General features: G+C 42.2%; 1 protein-coding gene across 1 annotated transcript in view; it reads left to right on the forward strand.

Annotated features, from left to right (window-relative positions):
* Positions 1–285: 285 nt before the first annotated feature.
* The window catches only part of CACNA1B (calcium voltage-gated channel subunit alpha1 B), a 467,134-nt gene continuing 441,812 nt past the window's right edge, over positions 286–25,607 (forward strand). Inside the window, exons 1-2 of the mRNA XM_069747979.1 lie at positions 286–980; positions 4,911–5,016. Coding sequence (XP_069604080.1) covers positions 721–980; positions 4,911–5,016 — 366 coding nt within the window. The 5' untranslated portion in view covers positions 286–720. The remainder of the gene's footprint in view (positions 981–4,910; positions 5,017–25,607) is intronic.

Consider the following 25,607-nt stretch of genomic DNA (forward strand, 5'->3'; position numbering starts at 1 on the left):
ACCCTTGCAATGCTTGGACAGTGTTTTCCTTTAAAATAAATACAATAAAAAAAAAGCCAGCTCTATGAGCAATTTGCATTGAGTTGCTTTGCAAGGGATGTATGTATTCCCTCTTGATTTGGGGTCTTTTTATGAGAAAGGGGGGAGGGCTGCAGAGTATATGCCTGGAGAAGACTATTTTGCTTGTTCCAGGGGTTGTTGGCCTAGGTGGAGCCCCCCAGCTTATTGGCTGGCGTGTATCACATGTCTTGCCTCTTATAGGGGCTGAGGTTCACAAACTGCTTCACTGTGTTCATCTGGTAACTAAGTGTCTGTGCAGGGACCAGCTCCTTTCCCTGCGCTGGCAGCAATCATTGGAGCAGGGAGGGCATTCCCACTGGAGAAGGCAGCAGTACAGGAAGCTGCCAAGGACACTGTCTCCACCATCTAAAGCTCAGATTGATTTTTTAAGATTTTTATTTTTTTCTTACATTGTGTCTCACTCTTTTAAGGATCATTTCAGAGGAAGAGGAGGAGAAGCCTGGTCTGCTCCTGGGTTTCTGCTCTAGGATTGCAGCCTGAGGGTGTTGCATTCAGTGGGAAGCCTTGTCTGCTCAGCAGAGGTTCTCTTCTCATGAAAGGAGGCAAAGTGTGAGGAGCTCAGTGCATGGGGATGAGGCTACAGCCCCCAACCTTGGCTGCCAGTTTGGATTCTAACACTTGCTCCTGTGCAATTCTAGAATGGCCCGCTTTGGAGATGACCTGCCCACCCGCTATGGAACTGGGGTGCCTGGAGGGCCTGGAAGAGGGAGCAGCCGGCAAGGTGGACCTCAAGCTGGCCAAAGGATGTACAAGCAGTCCATGGCTCAGAGGGCGAGGACCATGGCTCTCTATAACCCCATCCCTGTCAAACAGAACTGCTTCACCGTTAACAGGTCCTTGTTCATCTTCAGTGAAGACAATGTCATCAGGAAATATGCCAAAAGGATCACTGAGTGGCCATATCCTTCACCTGGGTGTTGCATTGTATGGGCAAGTAGGCATGTAGGGCAATGCACCTGCAGGATGGTGCCAAGCGCATTCCTTGGAGCTTTTCAACTGGGACTGGGTTGCATTGCATTGGTGGTAGTAGAGGAAAGAAGGGGGGCTTGTAGGGTTGAATTTAACTCTTGTATTGCCATGCAAGGCCTGGAGTGGAGCACACATGCATCCATGCATATCCCTCCTGGTAGGAAAAATATTTCCATTTATATTTATTATATTGAACTAACACATAATCCTGGTAGAAAAATATGTATCTATATATATTTATATATCTGTATTATATATATAAAATATATTCAATAAACACAATCCAGGTAGAAAAATATTTATCTATATATATATTATTAGAAAAATATTTATATATATGTATTATATTTATTATATTGAAATATATTGAATAAACACAATACAGGTAGAACAAATATTTATATATTTATATTATAAATATTTTATTATATATTATTATATTAAATATATTAAATAAACCCATAACCCTGGTAGAATAATATTTATTTATGTTATACATTATGTTAAAATATATCAAACAAACCCATAATAATGGTAGAAAAATATTCATATTAAATATTATATTAAATAAACCCATAATCCTGGTAGAAAGATATTTATGCATATTTATACTAAAATATATTAAACACATATGTTAATCTCTCTTGGTAGAAAATTACTTCCATTTTTATTTATTATTATATCAAATAAACACATCATTCTTATTAAAAAAAAATTAATGAACATTTATATCTATTAAAATATAGAAATGAACACATAATCCAAATTTTCCCCTGCTGTTTCGAAAAATGCTAAATTCATATTTATTGTATGATAACATATAAAACACATCACCCAGGCTGATTTTTTTTTTCTTCTGACAACCGAAGAGTTAATAAGCAGTGGTCAATAGGCAGGTGTCATGTTTTAGAGGGTCTATCACTGTAGCCCCTTCATTGTGGGTTATTGATGGTTGCGAGGAAGGTTGTGGTGGTGGTGGTGGTGGTGGTGGGGGGGGTTTGCTTAATTTAACTGCTTGCTTGCCAGGCAAGGCCTGAAATGGAACATATGGGTGGGCATCAGTGTTGGCAAGAGAAGTGCTAATATAGCAGACAGATGCCAGTGACCTGCATGTGCCAGCAGTGGTACCCCATACTGGGTGTAGAGCACAGAATTTGGGAAGGGAGGAGGTGTATGGAAGGTTCTATAGGATTTGTCATTGATCATGGATTTAGTGTGAAAAGCAAAACCCCAGTAGCTGCCCATTCATCCTGTCCCTAGGAAGTCTTTGGGTGTGTAGTGGCTGCTATGCTGAGATTAACCCTGGGCGTCCATGGTTATGAAATAACACACCTATTGATTCCTTAGTATGAGCCATTAGGGCCTCCTCACTGAAACCTAGCAACCCCATCCCTTACCATTTGTATGCTCCTGTCTACACCCCCTTTCGCTAATGCGTTTAAATTAGCATACCATTTCCCACATACAACTAGTGATTTTTGTATTTGTCATCCCCAAACCTGCAGATGTCATTAGGTGGATCCTTCCTAATATATCTGGGAACCACTAAACCCCATGCTGTGGGGTGATGATGATGATGATGATGGGCTTGGAGGAACATCATGTAAAGGATGCCCCAAAGGGGTCAAATATTGCCAAATTAGTCACAGGGGTTAGGGCAAGTCAGTGTGAGGCTGAGATGAGCGCACAATACCTGCTATACAGGCCTGTTCAGACCCAGCATAGATCCACCCAGGTATACATTTTGTCTCCTGTGTTAATTCATCAGTCAGGTCCATTATGGAGACAATCACAAGTGAAAACCCTGTGTGTAGCTGTGCCAGTGTGGAGTGCTGGGGGTGGGGTGTGCCTGTCTGTGGAATGGGTGTGAAGACACTTTATGGACCCTGCTGCTACTGTCCATGGTGCTGAAAGGCTCCAGATGCAAGAAGCAGACCCACAGTAAGGAGAAAGCTGCTCACACTGTGACAGGGAAATAGGAGCAATCACCCCAATGTAGAACACCCCATAGATAGTATATGAAATGTCAGAGCGGCATATAGAAAACCAACATAGCAGAATATGGGTTAACGTAATGTGTTATTGCATGATATAGTATAATGTATTATATTGTAACATATGGCGCTCCATCATATAATACAGCATTGTGCCTCAAAATACAAAGCGATATAGCATATCAAGGTTATTACATGGCAATTTATTATATAGTGATCTAGACTATGTATCATGGAATATGCTATATCATTCTATGGTATAGAGTGGTAAGCCAATGGTCAGGTATAGTAATATATGACATCATATTGTGTATAATATTTTATAATAGGTAGCATAAATATCCAATCTGCTGATATTATATGGCATAGTTTATTATAGTATAGTACCATATGGCATTATATAGTGATCTATAATATATGCTTTAATGTAATATACTATAACATACTGTAGTATCATAGGGTATTGTTTGATTTAGCATTGGGCAAAGTATAGTAAGATATGCCATTTTATGTGTAACATAATGCTTCATATTAATATAACAACATTATATAGTGCTATATAATTATCCTATGCATTATATAAGATATAAAGCATAAAATAATTGAATATATCTTAACAGCAATATACATTCCAGCATAACACAATATGGGTTCACATAACATATATTGCAAAAAATGGCATAGTATAGTATTATCTTATAAAATATAGCACTCTATAGAATAATATAGCATAGTGAATTCTAACACAAAGTAATAATGTGATGTTTTATTACATAGTATAGTACCATATGGCATTATATATCGTGATCGATAATAAATAATATAAGTAATATACTGTAGTATCATTTGGTTTAGCATAGATAGGCAGGCAATATATGACATTATATTGCTTTATAATAAGTAACAGATAATTGTATGGGCTATATCATGCAATAATGACATAAGTGAGCAGTATATTGTAGTATAGTGTGGCCTGGAGTGGTTAGCATGTGTAGTGTTACGAGGCTTTATAGTGTTCATTATAATGCTCTACAATGTATTATTCCATAGTACTGGGAAACATTGGTCATCACTTTATGATTAAAGTCAGATAGGTAGAATTTTTACTAGTATGGGCGGCATTGAAGTTATGTAAGGGTTACCCATCACCCATCACAGCCTCTTCTGACTCCCGTCATCACATAGATTGAAAAGAACCTACAAAGTGAAGGAAAGTGGCGATTCTGTGGGACTATATCTGCTGCCGCTGTTGCTATGTATCATGAATATTTTCCATCCTTGAAAAGGATAAAGTCCATTTACCTCAATGTGACAATTAACCACGGGAGGTATCATACATGAGGAAATATTGACAATGGTGCCGAAGTCCAACAATATTAATAAATGGGGCTATTAATACTTTTAAAGAGGACACCAATCTAAAATCCTTTTGGATTTGTGAAAGTGACATGTGAGAGAATGTTTAGGTTCAGCTTCATGAACTTGGATCTCCATTAGACCTTAAATATATTGGATATTTGCACTTTATGGTGCTCCCAAGACCCTACAAAGTGCACTATAGCTTATCTCCAGTGTTCTCTGATGGGCTTTGGCCCCATCTCTCAACACTGCAACCCCTTTAGTTTTGGAAGCAGTAAGAGTGCAAGTTTAGACATCTGCAACAATTCCAAGATTTGTTGCTATCCTGCAATTATGGTCCCCAACATCGCCTTCTGCCACGTCACTTCTCCGTCTGATTTCCCAATGGCATACACATACATCGGGCCCATTAATAGCCAAGGGCCCATCAGATTGTCCTGTAGATACAATGTCTTGATGTTTATGAATTTAACTAGATGTCATTTTATTTCCTTAACTTTTCCTTACTCCATTTGAATATATGATTTTAGCCACCATCATTGCCAATTGCATTGTGTTGGCACTGGAGCAGCATTTGCCGGAGCACGACAAAACCGATATGTCAGAGAGACTGGTAAGTAAAATTGTGACTGCTCACTGGTTTCCTCGCTTGGAAGTCAGTGGGGGGTTTTGATGTTGTTGCGAGAGTGAAAGACCATGGGGTACGTGCTACAAGATATGTGGGCATAGGCACGGCTGGCGGATGCCTCGTTAGAGGACGGGTGTGATATAGGGCAGGTAAGTGTCTCCATTTTTTCCATAGAACACATACAGAATGTGACTTGTCTGAAAGTTTGCATTTTTAAAAATGACGCTGACCCACATTTACACTTCATAAATAAGAGGTGGCATATGCAACATATTCATCATACCCTCTTAGACCCCCTGTTATAAGAGAATTATGGTGGGTGCATGGCATTATGACAATATAAGACTTACACCGCTGCACACACGGCACAAAGGGGAACTTAAATGGCAGACACTAACTTAAAGGGGGACTCCACATCCATAGTCTTCATACACGCATGCATACTTTACGGCAACAATGTTGTAAATCATTAACCCTTTACTTCTGCATGAATACAGATATGATGTCATGACTAAAAATATGTTATATTCTATTGCTATATCAAATTTTAAAGATCAAGTCTGACCTCCGCCATTAGGTCCAGTCCTTCTGGACTTTCCTGTTGGTGTGAAACTACAACCCCCACCATACTCTGTATTTGCATTGCATGCTTGGATTTTTAGTTCCACAACAGCTGGGTATTGTCTCAATTGTGATCTGTATATTTCCATTTTGTCAGCTCTGTAATATGTTCATTGAGAAAATCACATTGTGGTGAAATAGTGATCGGTTTTCCGTTTTTGTGCTTCACTACCCATTTTTTTAAATCCCTGCTTGCTTCCTGTGAGTTGACCCAGAGGACTAAAAACTTAGTAATGAAGGATGGATACAATAGTGTTCACAATCCTGAGAGATAAATGCCCCTCGCACAATCAGCAGCACAAATCTCTTGGATGTTTTGATAATATGCAACAATAATCTATCAGAAAAGGGAAAAGTATCCGTTCACAGAGCATTCTCCAGACTAGAAACATACAAGAAACCCATCAGCTTCGTGCGCAAAGCCGGATCTGAATGTGAAAAGACGTTTTCCATTTATTAACAGAAAATAAGCAGGATGAAAAAGCAAAGTAAATTTGAAAGTTTCAGAACTTTTCATTAAAACAACGCTGATTGCATTTGAAGAGGTCACTAATCCCCAGCCTTCTGCTTGCCAAAGAATGGCGCGCACCTGATTGACAGCTCAGGCCTTGACAATGTCCTTGTGCTTCTGGTCAGAACTGTGCGCTCTCCAATGCTGGCAAGTACAGGTTGCTTTGCCACAACAGCATGGGACGAGCTAGCCTAGCGCGGAGTTAACACCGCAGTCCAGAGTTCTGGCAAGCGTCAGAGAAGTGCTCACAAGCTGTATTGGAGAGAGCTTGTAAGCATTGCGCTTGTTGCTTATGAAGCCAGCTGTCGCTGATAGACTGCGGCGGTTGCCACTGAGCAGTAAACAACGAAAATTCCTCCATTACTGAGAATGGAGACAATTTTTAATATGTAGTAAACTGCGCATTTGCTTCTTTTTACATGCACTTTGCAATTTTAACCATTAAAGAACTGTAGGAGATCCCATTAAAAGGTTAATACCATCTTCATAAATGGATATTGTTGGATCGTGCTTGTAAAAACAAACACTTTTGCATTTTACTGCTTAAAATTTTCAGATTTCTTGAGATGTTAAGCTTTTCTTTTGTTTACTGCTTGTTGCCTTGGAGGCCGACCATCGTTGTGGTCTAGCTTGTGAGCGCTGTGCTGAAGCTGGTCCAGATTAGGTGGTGACAGCACATTCCAGCAAACCTGGACAGCTTCAAGTCAGTGCTTACAAGCTCTATAGAAAAGTGCCTGCAAGCAGTGTGCATGCGCCGCTGTCTAGCAGCCCATATGGCTACTAAGAGGCAGGGTTGGTTCCATCACAAATTTTGTGTGGTACTCCCCTATATAGAGGAGTTACATTGTCATTGTTGGAAAACATGAGTTGTGGAATTGACACATGGGTCATGAAAGGGTGTGGAGGGAGACAAAAATCAGCAATGCTATATGTCAGGGTAAGGCTGCCGTCACACTATCAGTATTTGGTCAGTATTTTACATCAGTATTTGTAGCCAAAACCAGGAGTGGGTGATAAATACAGAAGTGGTGCATATGTTTCTATTATACTTTTCCTCTAATTGTTCCACTCCTGGTTTTGGCTTACAAATACTGATGTAACATACTGACCAATACTGCTAGTGTGACGGCAGCCTTACACAGCACAGACTGGGAGGGATGATGAGTGTAGTGCTCCCCTGCTTCTGGCTGGCTGCTTATCCTCTAGGAAGTGAAGGCTTGAGAGGCTTGTAGTCCTGCAGGTGTCAGAGCACCGATTTCCAAATACACGATGAATGCATATTAACCCAATTCATTATACCTACTGATATGACATGAATTGTCCTTATTTCATGCATGGGCAGTTCTATGGCTCTGACACTGCGCCCCTGAAGTGTTCTGTGCTGCTGAGACACCATCTACTTTTATTCCACATTTGTGGCCTCCCATGTGTCTCTATTCTGACCCTTCCCACGTCATTTGCCACCCACCTCTTTATAACTAACCATGTGTGTAGTCGAGAGACCGCTTTACATTATGAGACATTGCTTCTTATTTTCCCAATGTGTGGTCTCTGATGTATCTCAATTCTCATCTTCATATCTTGTGTCATCCTGCTCTTTTGAACATAATCATAAGATATAGGGTATTGATTCCCGCGTGATCAGACTTCTGCTCTGCTTAAGTGCTCTGTGCTGCTGTGTGGCCTCTAACTTTTCTTATCATCCCTATTTTTGACCTGTGACATACGTCCATTCTGATCTTCACATCATATGCCATCCTGATGGGGTACTGACTCCCACTTGATCAGGACGCTGCTATGCTGAAGTGCTCTGTGCTGCTGTGTGTCTAGACCTGCTACCTGTGACAGTATGCAGTTTCCTCTGTCTTCTCAAAACTCATCTTCACATGAAACCTCTGCCCCCATCACATGTCACCCTGCCCTCTATAACATAGTCACGTGAGTACGGCTTCTCTAAAGCCAAGAATATGCCAAACCTTAAATGCTCTGTGCTGCTGAGGCACCTAATACTGCCATGTACAGTATGTTGGATCTTTTACAGCATAAGGCAACGTGCACATGTTCAGTGTTTGAGTATTTTAGCTCAGTATTTGTAAGCAAAAACCATGAGCCGAGCAATCAGAGGAAAAGTATAACAACAGGCACCACCTCTGCACATTTCACTCACTCCTGGTCAGGGGTGAACCTAGCCACACTGCTGCCTGAGGCGAACTTCAAAACGGCCCCCCCCCCAAACACATATACAGTACAGCCCCCCTATAGGGCTCCCATCTCATATACAGTCCCCCCATACATTACATGAGTGATAACTATTGTACATTCTACAATAGGTCATAAATCAGACAGTATAGTCCTCCATACAGTATTCTGGGCACCACAGTGCTCCTTACAGAATAAACCCCATATATTGCTCCATACAGTATAATGAGCCCCATATATTGCTCCATACAGTACAATGAGCCACACATGATGCTCCATACTGTATAATGGCCACACAGTGCTCCACACTGTATAATGGCCACACATGATGCTCCATACTGTATAGTGGCCACACATAGTGCTCCATACTGTATAATGGCCACACAGTGCTCCATAATGTATAATGGTGTCACATGATGCTCCATACTGTATAATGGCCACACATTATGCTCAATACTGTATAATGGCCACACAGTGCTCCATACTGTATAATGGCCACACAGTGCTCCATACTGTATAATGGCCACACATGATGCTCCATACTGTATAATAGCCACACATTATGCTCAATACTGTATAATGGCCACACAGTGCTCCATACTGTATAATGGCCACACATGATGCTCCATACTGTATAATGGCCACACATGATGCTCCATACTGTATAATAGCCACACATTATGCTCAATACTGTATAATGGCCACACATAGTGCTCCATACTGTATAATGGTAATGGTATAATGGCGACACAGTGCTCCATACTGTATAATGGCCACACAGTGCTCCATACTGTATAATGGCCACACATGATGCTCCATACTGTTTAATGGCCACACATAATGTTCCATACTGTATAATGGCCACACATGATGCTCCATACTGTATAATGGCAACACATAGTGCTCCATACTGTATAATGGCCACACAGTGCTCCATAATGTATAATGGTGTCACATGATGCTCCATACTGTATAATGGCCACACATTATGCTCAATACTGTATAATGGCGACACAGTGCTCCATACTGTATAATGGCCACACAGTGCTCCATACTGTATAATGGCCACACATGATGCTCCATACTGTATAATAGCCACACATTATGCTCAATACTGTATAATGGCCACACATGATGCTCCATACTGTATAATGGCCACACATGATGCTCCATACTGTATAATAGCAACACATTATGCTCAATACTGTATAATGGCCACACAGTGCTCCATACTGTATAATGGCCACACAGTGCTCCATACTGTATAATGGCCACACATGATGCTCCATACTGTATAATAGCCACACATTATGCTCAATACTGTATAATGGCCACACAGTGCTCCATACTGTATAATGGCCACACAGTGCTCCATACTGTATAATGGCCACACATGATGCTCCATACTGTATAATAGCCACACATTATGCTCAATACTGTATAATGGCCACACAGTGCTCCATATTGTATAATGGCCACACATAGTGCTCCATACTGTATAATGGCCACACATGATGCTCCATACTGTTTAATGGTCACACATAATGTTCCATACTGTATAATGGCCACACATGATGCTCCATACTGTATAATGGCCACACATAGTGCTCCATACTGTATAATGGCCACACAGTGCTCCATAATGTATAATGGTGTCACATGATGCTCCATACTGTATAATGGCCACACATTATGCTCAATACTGTATAATGGCCACACAGTGCTCCGTACTGTATAATGGCCACACAGCGCTCCTTACTATATAATGGCCACACATGATGCTCCATACAGTATAATAGCCACACATTATGCTCAATACTGTATAATGGCCACACAGTGCTCCATACTGTATAATGGCCACACAGTGCTCCATACTACAATAGGTCATAAATCAGACAGTATAGTCCTCCATACAGTATTCTGGGCACCACAGTGCTCCTTACAGAATGAACCCCATATATTGTTCCATACAGTATAATGAGCCCCATATATTGCTCCATACAGTATGATGAGCCACACATGATGCTCCATACTGTATAATGGCCACAGATAGTGCTCCATGCTGTATAATGGCCACACATGATGCTCCATACTGTTTAATGGCCACACATAATGTTCCATACTGTATAATGGCCACACATGATGCTCCATACTGTATAATGACCACACAGTGCTCCATACTGTATAATGGCCACACATAGTGCTTCATACTGTATAATGGCCACACATAATGCTCCATACTGTATAATGGCCTCACATGATGCTCCATACTGTATAATGGGCCCACATGATGCTCCATACTGTATAATAGCCACACATAGTTACTCCTACACACGCGGCTGTGCTTCGTACACCTTGCACACACGGCTCCACTCCGTACTCACGTGGCTCTACTCCATACACCTCATACACACCTGGCTCCGCTATAGTCCTCCATACAGTATTCTGGGCACCACAGTGCTCCTTACAGAATAAACCCCATATATTGCTCCATACAGTATAATGAGCCCCATATATTGCTCCATACAGTACAATGAGCCACACATGATGCTCCATACTGTATAATGGCCACACAGTGCTCCACACTGTATAATGGCCACACATGATGCTCCATACTGTATAGTGGCCACACATAGTGCTCCATACTGTATAATGGCCACACAGTGCTCCATAATGTATAATGGTGTCACATGATGCTCCATACTGTATAATGGCCACACATTATGCTCAATACTGTATAATGGCCACACAGTGCTCCATACTGTATAATGGCCACACAGTGCTCCATACTGTATAATGGCCACATAGTGGTCATAAATCAGACAGTATAGTCCTCCATACAGTATTCTGGGCACCACAGTGCTCCTTACAGAATGAACCCCATATATTGTTCCATACAGTATAATGAGCCCCATATATTGCTCCATACAGTATGATGAGCCACACATGATGCTCCATACTGTATAATGGCCACAGATAGTGCTCCATGCTGTATAATGGCCACACATGATGCTCCATACTGTTTAATGGCCACACATAATGTTCCATACTGTATAATGGCCACACATGATGCTCCATACTGTATAATGACCACACAGTGCTCCATACTGTATAATGGCCACACATAGTGCTCCATACTGTATAATGGCCACACATAATGCTCCATACTGTATAATGGCCTCACATGATGCTCCATACTGCATAATGGGCCCACATGATGCTCCATACTGTATAATAGCCACACATAGTTACTCCTACACACGCGGCTGTGCTTCGTACACCTTGCACACACGGCTCCACTCCGTACTCACGTGGCTCTACTCCATACACCTCATACACACCTGGCTCCGCTCCATACACCTCATACACACCCGGCTCCGCTCTGTACACCTCATACACATGCAGCTCCGCTCCATACACCTCATACACACCCGGCTCCGCTTCGCACACCTCATACACACCCGGCTCTGCTCCGTACACCTCATACACACCCGGCTCTGCTCCCTACACCTCCTACACACAAGGCTCTGCTTCGTACACCTCATACACACACGGCTCTGCTCCGTACACCTCGTACACATTCAGCTCCGCTCCGTACACCTCGTACACATTCAGCTCCGCTCCATACACCTCATACACACATGGCTCCGCTCCATACACCTCGTACACATTCAGCTCCACTCCATACACCTCATACACACACGGTTCTACTCCATACACCTCATACACACACAGCTCCGCTCCATACACATCATACACACATGGCTCCGCTCCGTACACCTAATACACACCCGGCTCTGCTCCGTACACCTCATACACACACGGCTCCGCTCCATACACCTTGTACACACACGGCTCCGCTCCATACACCTCATGTACACACTTACCATGGCAACCAGCACAGCAGAGTTCTGCAATCCATGGAGGTCCTGATCATGTGACCCCTGACTCCTCCCCTCCTGTGACCTCATCACAGGTCCTGTTTGCACAGAGCAGCCAGCCAATATGTGTGCTGCTCTGCGGGTGCAGGGATGACCAGCTGATATTTCACACCGTGGGTTGTGAGCCGGGGCGCGCGCACCGCACTAGTGACAGCAAATGTCAGGGATTATGGAGAGTCGGCACCAGGTGCTCTGACCGCCGCTCTGCCACCCCCTGTCTTTCAGTGACAACTGCCGCCTGAAGCAAAGGGCTCAACTTGCCCCATGATAGCGGCACACCTGCTCCTGGTTTTGGCTTACAAATTCTGAGGTCAAAAACTCGCCAAATACTGATTGTGTGCATGTGGCCTTACACTGCCCTGTCGCCAGCCTCCCTGACTACAAGATCATAATCGTGGTATTACTTTCCACATAGCAGACAGCTCTTCTGAAGTGCTCTGTCCTGCCGGGGCAAATTATTTTGACATTCCTGATAGGTGACATGTATCGTTTCCATTTTCATTTTCACATCCTTTCCCCATAACATAATCATGAGATGCTCTGCTGCCCACAACCAGTACACTGCTCTGCTAAAGAGCTCTGTGCTGCTGTAAGGAAATGAGCAAATCTATACTAAATCAATCAGATTCATCATGAATTTCACAAAAAAAGCAAATTCACACTTTTGGGGATTTGAAAACAACAAAATGCTGACTAGGCCTCACATCACTGATTAGGCCTCACATCACTGACTAGGCCTCACATAGCTGAATAGGCCTTACACCGCTGACTATGCCTCACACTGCTGACTATGCCTCACACCGCTGACTATGCCTCACATCGCTGACTATGCCTCACATCGCTGACTATGCCTCACATCGCTGACTAGGCCTCACATCGCTGATTAGGCCTCACATCGCTGACTAGGCCTCATATCGCTGACTAGGCCTCACATCGCTGACTAGGCCTCACATCGCTGACTTGGCCTCAAATTGCGGACTAGACCTCACACCGCTGACAAGGCCTCACACCGCTGACTAGGCCTCACATCGCTGACCAGGCCTCACATCGCTGACTAGGCCTCACATCGCTGACTAGGCCTCACATCGCTGATTAGGCCTCACATCGCTGACTAGGCCTCACATCGCTGACTAGGCCTCAAATTGCGGACTAGACCTCATACCGCTGACAAGGCCTCACACCGCTGACAAGGCCTCACATCGCTGACTAGGCCTCACATCACTGATTAGGCCTCGCACAGTCATATGCATGTTAATGACCTCTGCCATGCTCCATGTGATGGCGGTGGGAGACCAAATACTTCACATCACTGATTAGGCCTCACATCACTGACTAGGCCTCACATTGCTGATTAGGCCTTGCACAGTCATATTATATATTTAAATTAGGCCATTGGGCCATATGCTTTTCGGCTTTTACATAACATATTATATTAGTCCAATATTTTATTCTAAGATCTGTTAATTAAAATGTGCTTTGTTTTGGGACAACCCCTTTAAGTTTGTTTTTGTATGAAAAAGTTAAATATTAAAGTTGTAATATTTGATGACAAGGAAACGCCCTCAATTACAAACATTTTTTTTTTTTATAAATATCAAGGTTGGCCCACAACTTTGACCAAGCTTTTAATTTTGGCCCTCTGTGTATTTGAGTTTGACATCCTGGCCCTATAGTTATATCAATAAATGTCAGCTCAGGTGCAAAAGGTAACGAAACTAAAGTGAAAAAAAAAAATTCCATGGTAATTAAAGGGTTATGTATTGGAAGAGGGGGGAGCATTTACGCCCAATGATTTGCCCCAAAAGAGCCAATTTGGCAACTGATAGCCAATCAGATTCGTTCTTATTTCACTGAAGCATAGCTCCCAACCGTCCCTCATTCTGTGGGACTGTCCCGATTTTGAGGCTGTGCACAGGACTCTACTTCTCCCGCACAGCAGGAGAAGCAGCCGACATGCCCCCTTGTATTAGGCCATGTCCCCTCCATATCTTCTTCTTCCGGGGCGGTGGTTCAGAGAGGGAGAGAGAACATTCTGGCGGTCTCCTGGACTGAGGTACTGTGTGTGTGTATGTGTGTGTGTGTGTAGAAGGCAATGAAGGGAATGGGGGTGTGAGGGCAATGATGGGGGTGAGGTAACTATGTGTGGCCATTATACTGTATGCAGCATCATGTGGGGCCATTATACTTTACCCAGCATCATGTGGGGCCATTATACAGTATGCCTCATCATGTGGGGTCATTATACTGTATGCAGCATCATGTGGGGCCATTATACTGTACCCAGCATCATGTGAGGCCATTATACAGTATGCCTCATCATGTGGGGCCATTATACTGTATGCAGCATCATGTGGGGCCATTATACTGTACCCAGCATCATGTGAGGCCATTATACAGTATGCAGCATCATGTGGGTCCATTATAATGTATGCAGCATCATGTGGTGGCATTATATAGTATGGAGCACTGTCTGGCCATTATACAGTATGGAGCACTGTCTGGCCATTATACAGTATGGAGCATCATGTGGGGCCATTATACAGTATGGAGCATCACGTGGGGCCATTATACTGTATGGAGCATCACGTGGGGCCATTATACTGTATGCAGCATCATGTGGGGCCATTATAGAGTATGGAGCACTGTGTGGCCATATTTGTATAAAATACAGGACTATGATTTTGGTTGAGAGGGGTAATTTGCTCCCAGTGTGAAAAAAAAATGTAACAGGACAGACACTTACAATACCAGATTCCAGAGCCCACATTTTGGATCCCTAACTTGCTATCTCGGAAATATCCCTTAATGACCCCAACATGGCACCCACGGTGGTTCTGATATACTGAATTGTTACCAGCGCTGTATGTGATGTGATCTGGCTTATAGGGTAGAATTTCTCATTTAAGCTTTCAACGGCACTTTTCCTCCTCTTCTTGCATCCACCGGTGTCATACTGTTGTCACAACAAGTCTCCTGTCTGAAAAATGACAGACTTGTAAAAGTGAAAAGAGTAATGTCTGCAGAAAAAAAACAAGCTGCCTTCAGGTAAAGAAGAGGCCAGAGAGAGGTAGAGAGCCAGACAGAGATGATGGAATTTTGCTGACTATCTACAACCAATATTCAATAAATGTGACCCCCCAAAAAAAAGTCTCTTCTGGATAGAGGTGATAGAATGAACGTGGTAACGTGCTGGCCATAGACAAAAGATAGAGGTCGGTCCATGTATAGCGAGATGTTCCATACAGTACTATGCACTTCTGTTAAACAAAGGAGAAAATGTGAAAAGTGGGCATTTTTTACTCTTATTTTAATTTTGTTGCTTATTTCATTCTGTTTTGATTTTTTTCTTTTAAAAACATCCATACGGTTCCAGAGATATCGCTCTTTTTTATTTAGTACAATTTTTTAAGGTCTTTACAAGAGGGTGTGGCTCGCAGGTAATAATGCAGATCAGCGTAAAGACACATCCCAGAGGATCCTGTAAGCCACGCCCCCGTGCTAAAGACCATAAAAGATTAGCACTAAATAATAATAATAAATATCTCTGGGACTGTATGGAGGATCTAAAAAATGCACAAAAAAAAGATGGAATACTCAGGGGAGCAGTGTGAATAAAATAAGAGAAAAAATGTCGCTTTTAACCTGCAGACGTATTGTTAAAGGATATGATCACCCATGGAAGGCTTTTTTTTTCTACCTAAATGCATTTTAATTAAAAAATAATTTTTGCTATTGGAATTCATTAAAATGTTTGAACCATTTGGCTTCTACCTGCTGCTATTTTCCATGCAAATTATCAGCTGCCAACTGAGTTAACAGAGAATCCGTCAGTGTGTCCGTTCTGACAGTTTGTAGCTCTTTAACCTGTCTTTTCTGAGCTCCTCGCAGCTGATATATTCTCAGCTCAACCTTGATGTGATCTTAGAGTTAGAAATTGTAGTGAGAATGAGCGCGCTGACTCATTCTCAGCTCATTCAGCAGCCAGAAATGTGCAGAAAAAAAAAGTTGGCAAAAATAAAAAAAGGTACAACATTATTAATGAAGCCCTATTGCAATGGTTAGTTTTAAGTCCAAAATATCTTGGATTTAGGTAAAAAAAAATATCCATATATTTTATGGTCTCCAACATAGAAACTAGAGCAAAGTTGTCCAAACCTACCAATTTTGGTTGGATCGACTGACTGACTTATAGAGGTGTATGGAGGCCTCCTGACTCTCCCAATAAGGTGATGTCTGGGGAGAGGATCGGATATGGTATATTTTTAATGGACAAACCTTTTATTCTTTAGGAAAATGGGCAACCACCAAAGATGACAGCCAGTGTTCATGTACTTGTGAGAGGCTAGAGGAATACATATTGGGCAAACAAGCATTTTGGCTACCAGCTATGAAAGTTGTGAAGGCACTTTTACATTGGAGACAGTCCAACTAGGGTCAGATTCACCAGAGAGGCCGGCCAAAGAACTCCTACATGGACCTTGGTGAGATGTTAGAAGGTGGTGACATATGCAGGACTCCTCTTTAAAGAGGAATACAAGCACGGCATCAGGAATCTGCCCAGAAGTCTTGGAAAGAGATTGGAAGTAATCACCAGGCTGCAGAGACCATGCTGGAGGGGGACAAGTTTTAGCTTTTTACCTTATGGTTCCCTCGGTTTTTTTGTGCACTATTAGATCCAACTATTGGGTTCTGATACCTTGAAATAGTTGAGTCGTAGTTTCACTTGTATAGAAAATCTGTATGGAAACGGTTAGAGGTTCTCAAGGGCAACACAAGTGAGCACCATTAATTTCAGCTCTGTTGGATTAGACTCTTATCACCTCGACCTTTCATCTGATGGATGGAACCTTGGGCATCCCTTCCATTGATTACCAAGCGCAGATCCATATTTTTGGGTAGTGCCTGATATCACTTCAAAGTCTTATTTTGTATACAGCGACTGCCAAAAGTATGGTGCAGTGCCTGGTAAGGAATAAAGGGGACGGTCAGGAGCCACTGCTCCATCAATCAGATCATTGGTGGGGCTGGTGAAAATCCAATAAGTATCGCTTTAATACTAATGTTCTATACTAAGGATCAGTTATCAGTTTTGTAGTCCTCAAGAACCCAAAAGTGAGACTGATGACAACAGGAACCTGAGCCCCACTGATAAAAAAAATCTCTGGTAGAAGAATCCTTTGGACTACCGGGTCTGTAGTTCAGCTGATAAATATGAGTGTGTGTGGTGGAGAGGCCAGTGCCAGGCATTTGAGATGTCAATAACCAATGATGATGGGTGCTCTAGCAAAATAGGAAGGAGCAATGGCAGTGCCCATTATCGTGCCCAAAATATTAGTGCAGAATGCCTACGTGCAATCCCGGCCTGTATTATGTATCCACGTATTAGATATATGGCAGCAAGTTTTCTCTGCTGCTCAACAACATTCATCAAGGAGCAAGAACTTAATTTTAACAGGGTTCATGAGCCACAAGGGGGTCACACTTTTAAATTTCTGACAAAGAAAAAAAAAAGGAATAATTTCTGCTGTTTTATTAGCATTGTCAGCTCGGCGGTTATTACACAGAACAATCTGTTTTAAGGGCTCAGAGACAAGGCAAGAGGAAAACCCCAAAGATGTAGATTGTTAGGAAAAGAGAGCGATTCGCCATTAATTGGATTAGCACTCGAACCCCCGCTATGCCATGCAATGAATGGCACTGAGAGGATAGACAAGAGAGCTTCTGATAGGCCGTCATGTCCTGACTCATCTCTTGGAAGCAAAATATCTGCATTGAAATGTACTGTGTTATTGCTGCCCTGTTTTTCTTACACGCACCAAAATATTCCTCCTGCAACAGCAGGTGGTACTTTGGCTAGGAACATAGGTTAATCATTAAGTGCAGTACAGAACAGCATGCTGCGTTTAGATCTGCCAGGCCACAGTGTGACCGCTGACCGGGGATCTGATGCCGAAAATAAATATTTTTACACTTTTTGGATTTGAGTTTGGACTTATGCCTTGAAAATATTCCATTTATATTTAATTGATGGCAAATAATTAATCTGACATATTTGCAGAACTAAGGGATAAAGCCATAGTTGCAACAATGTCACCGTTACATAGACCTAGTGCTAAAACGGTATTAAGCTGAGTTCAGACGCTACGTATTTGCTGCACCGCAAATCTACAGCAAATTACACTACAATACGGAAAAACGCTGCACAGAGAAATGGGCAAACTGCAGAATTACACCACGATGTTGGCATTTCATGGAGTTTTACCATGGTTTTTGTCCCCTTTTTGTAACTAGAGGTGAAATCTGTGATAAATTAGTAGTGAAATTTGCTAATTTATATGTGAAATCACTCTGTATTTAAGACGAGATCCACATCGAAAACTTCCAGCACGTATGGATTTGGCATTATAGTTCCCATCAATAAAGCTTGTTCAATTCTAATTAATTTTTACAATTTTCCCATATTTTTTTTCATATATATATATTTTTTTTACCTGTAGTCATTCAATGGAAACCTTAAATGGGAACTGTAGTTTCAACCAACTTTGCATAAATCGTCAGTAATAATAATAATAATTTTTTTGCTTTAAATAGATTTTTATTAACAATATAAAGAAGAACATCAGAATGCCATTTACATTACAATATGTCACATACACATTTTCTTATTTTAATAAACCCCAACATTACCCCAACAACCCCCCTCCCCCATAAGACAGCTCATTCCCAATCTGCACCCCTCTGAGGCCATCTCTGCCTCGAGTATTTTACCCTTATCCAGGTCTTAATAAACCCGACTTCTATACTCCTCAATCCAGTTCAAGCCAAGGAGACCACATTCTATTAAACATTTCTATTCTCCCCCTTTTTTTGTACACCCCCTTTTCCAATTTTAGACCATGTTGTACATATTGGAGAAATTCCCGCCTCGCAGGTGGTTCAGCGTTTATCCAATTTCGTGCTATCACTTTCCTAGCCATGTATAGTAGCCTAGCGATTGCAATCTTCCAGGTATTGTCAACTCCAATTTCTTCCACATATCCCAGCAAGCATACTATCGGGTCTCTAAGAACTCTACACTTATAAGCTACTTCAACCCGGCTCAAAACCACCACCCAAAAAGCAGTCAGCCTAGGACACGTCCACATCATGTGATATATTCCTGCATTCTCACTCGCACACCTCGGGCACTCAGAATTGGCACGCAACCCCGCTTTGTGTAGCACTTCCGGAGATTTATATACTCTGTGCAAAATATATAGCTGCGAGAGTCTATATGGTTCACTCAAGGATAGTCGCGGAACCCACTCCATCACCGATTCCCAGGTTTCATTCTCCATCGGCCCCACGTCCCTCTCCCATTTAGCTCTTGCCTTTATAGGGAAATCTAGCAAAAACGTGTGTATAAGGTCCTTATACAGGGTGGAAATAACTCCCCTTGTAGTCCCGTCACCACACACATACTCCAAAACTATATCATCTTGAATCCTGATATCAGCTTTCTTACTCTGAGCTCCAAAGGCATGTCTCATCTGCGCATACTGATATTCCCCTGTGGATCGCAGACCAAACTCTACCTGCAATTGGGAGAAGGATTTCAATGCTTGTCGCTGGATTATCTGGTGAACAAAACAAATTCCCTTAGTCTGCCATTCCATCAGTCCTCCCAGAGCCTCAAATTCCTTTAAATTGTTGTTAGACCATATCGGTGTGAATTTAGTCAGCCCTGTAACCCCACGAATCTGCCTTAGTCTGTTCCATAATTTACGAATCAGGAACAGGGTTGGATATAATTTCCCTAGAGCGCCCAAGGAGCCATCTTCCAAACATTGAACCACCAGTCGTCGGCCCGTCACCTCTTCCATTAGGCGTTGTACTGCGCTGGATGACGCCTCTCGCGCCCAGCCCTTCAAATGCTGAATCTGGGCTGCAAGAAAGTATATTTCCGGGTTGGGCAAAGCCAAACCACCCTCTTCCTTGGGTCGCTGAAGCGTCTCCAGGCTAATACGTGGATATTGTCTCCCCCATATCAAACTTCTAAAGAGGGCATTAATCTGCCTGAACTTCCCCCGAGGGATCCAAATTGGTGCATTGTGTAAAACATATAGAATTTTAGGCATCAGGACCATTTTAATAAGGTTAACCCTTCCGACCACCGATAGATGTAGTTTATTCCAGGCATCTACCTTCGCCTTTAGTACCCCCATAACAGGAGTCAAATTCCTTTGTAGGAACTCCGCAATTGGCACCGAAATCCATATTCCAAGATATTTAAATTGGGAAACCACCTTTAGCCTCTCATCCCCAACATCCTCACTCACATTCTCTCCTACATCATCCACCCTAAAAAGAACCGATTTACCCCAATTAATTGTTAGTCCCGACACGGTACCAAATCTCTCAACAATTTCAGTGAATAATTTTATTTATACAGCGCCAACATATTCCGCAGCGCTTTACAATTATAGAGGGGATCTGTACAGACAATAGACATTACAGCATAACAATAATCACATAGATCCAAGAGGAGTGAGGGCCCTGCTCGCAAGCTTACAATCTATGAGGAAAAGGGGAGACACGAGAGGTGGATGGTAACAATTGCTTTTGTTGTTCGGACCAGCCATAGTGTAAGGATCAGGTGTTCATGTAAAGCTGCATGAACCAGTTATCAGCCTAAGTATGTAGCAGTACAGACACAGAGGGCTATTAACTGCATAAAGTTTATGAGAACATGACGTGAGGAACCTGATTATGGTCAGTACACGCAAATATAAGAAATCTGCTTCTTTCCAACTTATAATACACTTCTTCCTCTTCCCTTGTGTTCTAAATGCACCATCCTCCCTGAAAATCAGCTCAGTATGACAGCCCATTATACTCTATGGAGAGAGGAGGGAGGAGCAGAATTAGGAAACAAGCAGAGGGAGACACAGAAAGATCGTGCTACACTTCAGCTCACAGTTGATGGCAAATTACAGATAAAGCCTGCAGAGAGGAAAACTATTTAAACAAAATGCAGGACACAAGTGATAGAACAGCCAGGAATAGTCATCTTTTAATTTTGTACTGGTCATTTTAGGGACACACAGATTTTTGGTGTGGCAAGCTGCTGGTACTGTAAAACGCAGAATTTTTCACAGCAAAACTGCGCTAGAAAATTGTGGCAAAAACACAACATAAAACATTCCCTTACAAGCCCCAAACAATTCCTCACAGATTACCATGGCTGCCTTCTCTCACACAAGATCTTTGGCCTGTTGCATCCACAAAGTTTTGCTTAGCGGCTGCCCTGATTCCCGCTCATTTTGGGGCTTTTGTTAGATATTTTCCCACTGGAAAATCCAGAGCATCAGAAACCAGATTAAAGGAATTGTACATGTTATCATCCTTCATGCAGTGACACACATTTGGAGACTCCCTTCTTTTGCTGGAGCACGTGAGGTTTCGCACTGAACATAAAAGCTATCTTTTCTTTTTTTCTTTTCCTTTTTCTTCTTTCGCTAATAGCTTGTGGGTTTCATCCTTGCCACAGCCACTTAAAACAGTCACAAATTACCTTCTGATATAAAGTTCCTCTAGAAGAAAACAGCTCCTTCCCATCACGCCTGAACCTCTTACAGAGGCTTTCATTTCAGCGGAGCCGCAAATTGCATTAACCCTTTCCCCGCGTGGACGAACAATCAGGGAAGAGGAAAGCGATAACATGATTAATAAACTTGAGATCTGTTAGTAATGAAATCCTTAACCTGCTCGATTCCAGGTGTACCTAGTTGTGAGCTTGTGTGTCTGGGCAATAAAAAAGGACCCCCGCTGTTGCATCCCAACATATGTGCAGTGGATGTCCTCCCCAATCTGCCCCTATATCTGGCTGTTCCCCCTTCTATGCTGACATTATGAGATTGTGCATAGTGGACATATTCCTTAATAGGAAAGGGCTTCAGTTGAGAAAGATTTTTCATGAACCCCACTATCTGCACCATCGACCACCTCTATAGTATATAAACCCTTAAAGGGGTTATCCGGGACTACTATAGTAGTTGCTAACCAACTGTTTGTTCTGCCCGGCGCTTGCTCAGAACAGTCACGGACCACTCCTGCCGACGATTCTGCTGCTTCACGTCAACAGAGCAGCTCTTCCTCTTATGGGCTGCTCTGTCGATGAGCCATAATGGCTGACGTCAAGCTGATAGACAGCCGGCTCCCTGCAGTTATTCAGCAGGGAGCCAGCTGTCCATGATTAGCATGACATCAACAGTGACTCCCTTGAACAGAGCTGCGCAGAAGAAAAGAAGTTGCTCTGTCGATGTGACGTCATCAGAAGCTGCAAAGTCGTTGGCAGGAGCACTGTTTGACAACGCTGAGCCGGCAGAGATCTGTGTTGGGCAAAACAGGCAGGTAGTAGTGATAAGCGAGCATGTGCGGATAAGGTGTTATCCGAGCACGCTCGTGTCCTAATCAAGTATTTTCAGCCATGCTTGAGTCGCCGCATCTACATGTCTCACAGCTGTTCGACAGCCGTGACACAGGGATTGTCTAACAAACAGGCAATCATTGCATGTGCTGTGGTTGTTGAACAGCTGCAAGACATGCATTCTTGGGGACGGGAGCATTGTTTTTTGAGCACGCCGAAGATATTCGATTAGGACACGAGCATGCTCGGATAACACCTTATACGAGAACGCTCGCTCATCACTAGAAGATAGGCAAGTTCTTAGGCTAATAAGAAAAAAATAAAATGACCCCTTTAAACAAGGCTAGCACTTTGCTAGCTTAAATGACCACCCTCTTTCCCGCCCATGCTTAGCCAAGTTTTATTATGGAGCCCACTAGATTCATAGTCCCAGATTGCTTGGCACATAGTTATGTTTTAAGCCAACCAAACATGCCCCAAATCATTGGTTATTGACATATTGGCGCAGCAAGATAAATCACTGTCAGTGGGAAAGATAAGCTTCAATCCCTTTGACACCGCAGATCTCCTGGAAGAAATGGGATCAGACATGTAGGAGAACAACCTGCCTGATCTTCCATGAAAAAGAAAAAGAAGGAACGTAATGTCTCTGGCCACCTAGACCAATAGTCTTATTTTTATACCATCAATCCATAGAAAGTTTCCTCCTTTACTTCCATTCTTAAAAATGAAAGTCTATAAATACTCTTTTCGAAATGAAGGGGAGGGGACTGCTCAGATCCTGTGAGTCAGCTCAGTTAATTTCAGGGGACGCTCGACATTTTGGCCGAGATGCAAACATGTTCATTAGCAGGGCTAACATCATCAGAACCCTTCAATTATGACCTTGCAAATTTTCTGACAGTGACTGAGGCTTTCAGTGTTCTTCTGCTCTACTTGATAAAATGATGTGATGCATAATATATGTATATATTTATATATGCTTTATATACCTATTTTAGTGGCGGGAACTTATGCTAAACAATCACTATTGCCACCCTGCACCTGCATCGTGGCATCGGTACTAGATTGGCATAGAGGCTTTTTTGATTGATGTGAATTAAATGAGGCGTATAATCAATACTGTCATGTATCAAATATTTATTGCTAGCTGGGATCATTTTACTTTGTTTGTAAAACTGCCCATAACCGTAGATATTATAATAGTGATCAGATCCCTTTTTCAGATTTTAATGTTTTAAAGGCAGCACATTCATGTAAATGAAGAGGTGCAACCTGCATAAAAAGCCAGGAATTATCATATATTTCCTGGGCAAAGACACAATAATACACTAAACGTTTTTACCACTAGGCGGTGCTGTACAATTTTTGCACTTCATCTGTGTTAATTGAAGGAGCATTGTGTTCCTTCACTCATAGAAATGATTCTCCTTAACAGCAATCCATGTGGTGAAGTGCGGTACTGCAAATAAAACTTAAACATGGGATCAGAGGGAAATAAAATCATCTGAAAGTGTTAAATTGCAATAGTCAGACATATACTAGTTCGGTTTAAAACACAACAAAACTTCCCAATTCACATACGTTATATAAGTAACAAAGGCTAGAACTAAAAAAGAATCAATAACACCGAGCGTGAAGAAAAGCACAGACAAAAGTATATATTGTGCCCATAAATATTTTACTCCATACTACAAAAAATTGAAAATCATTAGCTATAGCTAGTATTATTAATTGGAGCAAAATGATACACATATTGGAAAAGGAACACATAGTAACATAGTAACATAGTAACATAGTTAGTAAGGCCGAAAAAAGACATTTGTCCATCCAGTTCAGCCTATATTCCATCATAATAAATCCCCAGATCTACGTCCTTCTACAGAACCTAATAATTGTATGATACAATATTGTTCTGCTCCAGGAAGACATCCATGCCTCTCTTGAACCCCTCGACTGAGTTCGCCATCACCACCTCCTCAGGCAAGCAATTCCAGATTCTCACTGCCCTAACAGTAAAGAATCCTCTTCTATGTTGGTGGAAAAACCTTCTCTCCTCCAGACGCAAAGAATGCCCCCTTGTGCCCGTCACCTTCCTTGGTATAAACAGATCCTCAGCGAGATATTTGTATTGTCCCCTTATATACTTATACATGGTTATTAGATCGCCCCTCAGTCGTCTTTTTTCTAGACTAAATAATCCTAATTTCGCTAATCTATCTGGGTATTGTAGTTCTCCCATCCCCTTTATTAATTTTGTTGCCCTCCTTTGTACTCTCTCTAGTTCCATTATATCCTTCCTGAGCACCGGTGCCCAAAACTGGACACAGTACTCCATGTGCGGTCTAACTAGGGATTTGTACAGAGGCAGTATAATGCTTTCATCATGTGTATCCAGACCTCTTTTAATGCACCCCATGATCCTGTTTGCCTTGGCAGCTGCTGCCTGGCACTGGCTGCTCCAGGTAAGTTTATCATTAACTAGGATCCCCAAGTCCTTCTCCCTGTCAGATTTACCCAGTGGTTTCCCGTTCAGTGTGTAATGGTGATATTGATTCCCTCTTAAGTATTAATCCAATATATAAAGATGTAATTAAAATACTATAGCTAACAAGACAGTAAGAAATAGAATCAAGTAGGGGAGAATCAATAATGCCATGCAAAGTAATAAAATTGTCCAGGATAAAATATATACATAGCTATTAAAATGCTTACATGTGATGTGATTGATTTCCATGTGTCCCTGCCGACCCAACTGGCGTTTCGCCCTTCTTCTTCAGGGAGCATCAACTGGCATAACTAAAAGGCGATAATTGTAAGAATCTACTTTGCTCCTGGGGTGTACATACGCAATAAATTGTAGAGTCCTGATGGTTGACTGGCATACAAAGAGAGA

The sequence above is a fragment of the Ranitomeya imitator genome, chromosome 2 (genome assembly GCF_032444005.1).
Source record: "Ranitomeya imitator isolate aRanImi1 chromosome 2, aRanImi1.pri, whole genome shotgun sequence".
NCBI lineage: Eukaryota > Metazoa > Chordata > Amphibia > Anura > Dendrobatidae > Ranitomeya > Ranitomeya imitator.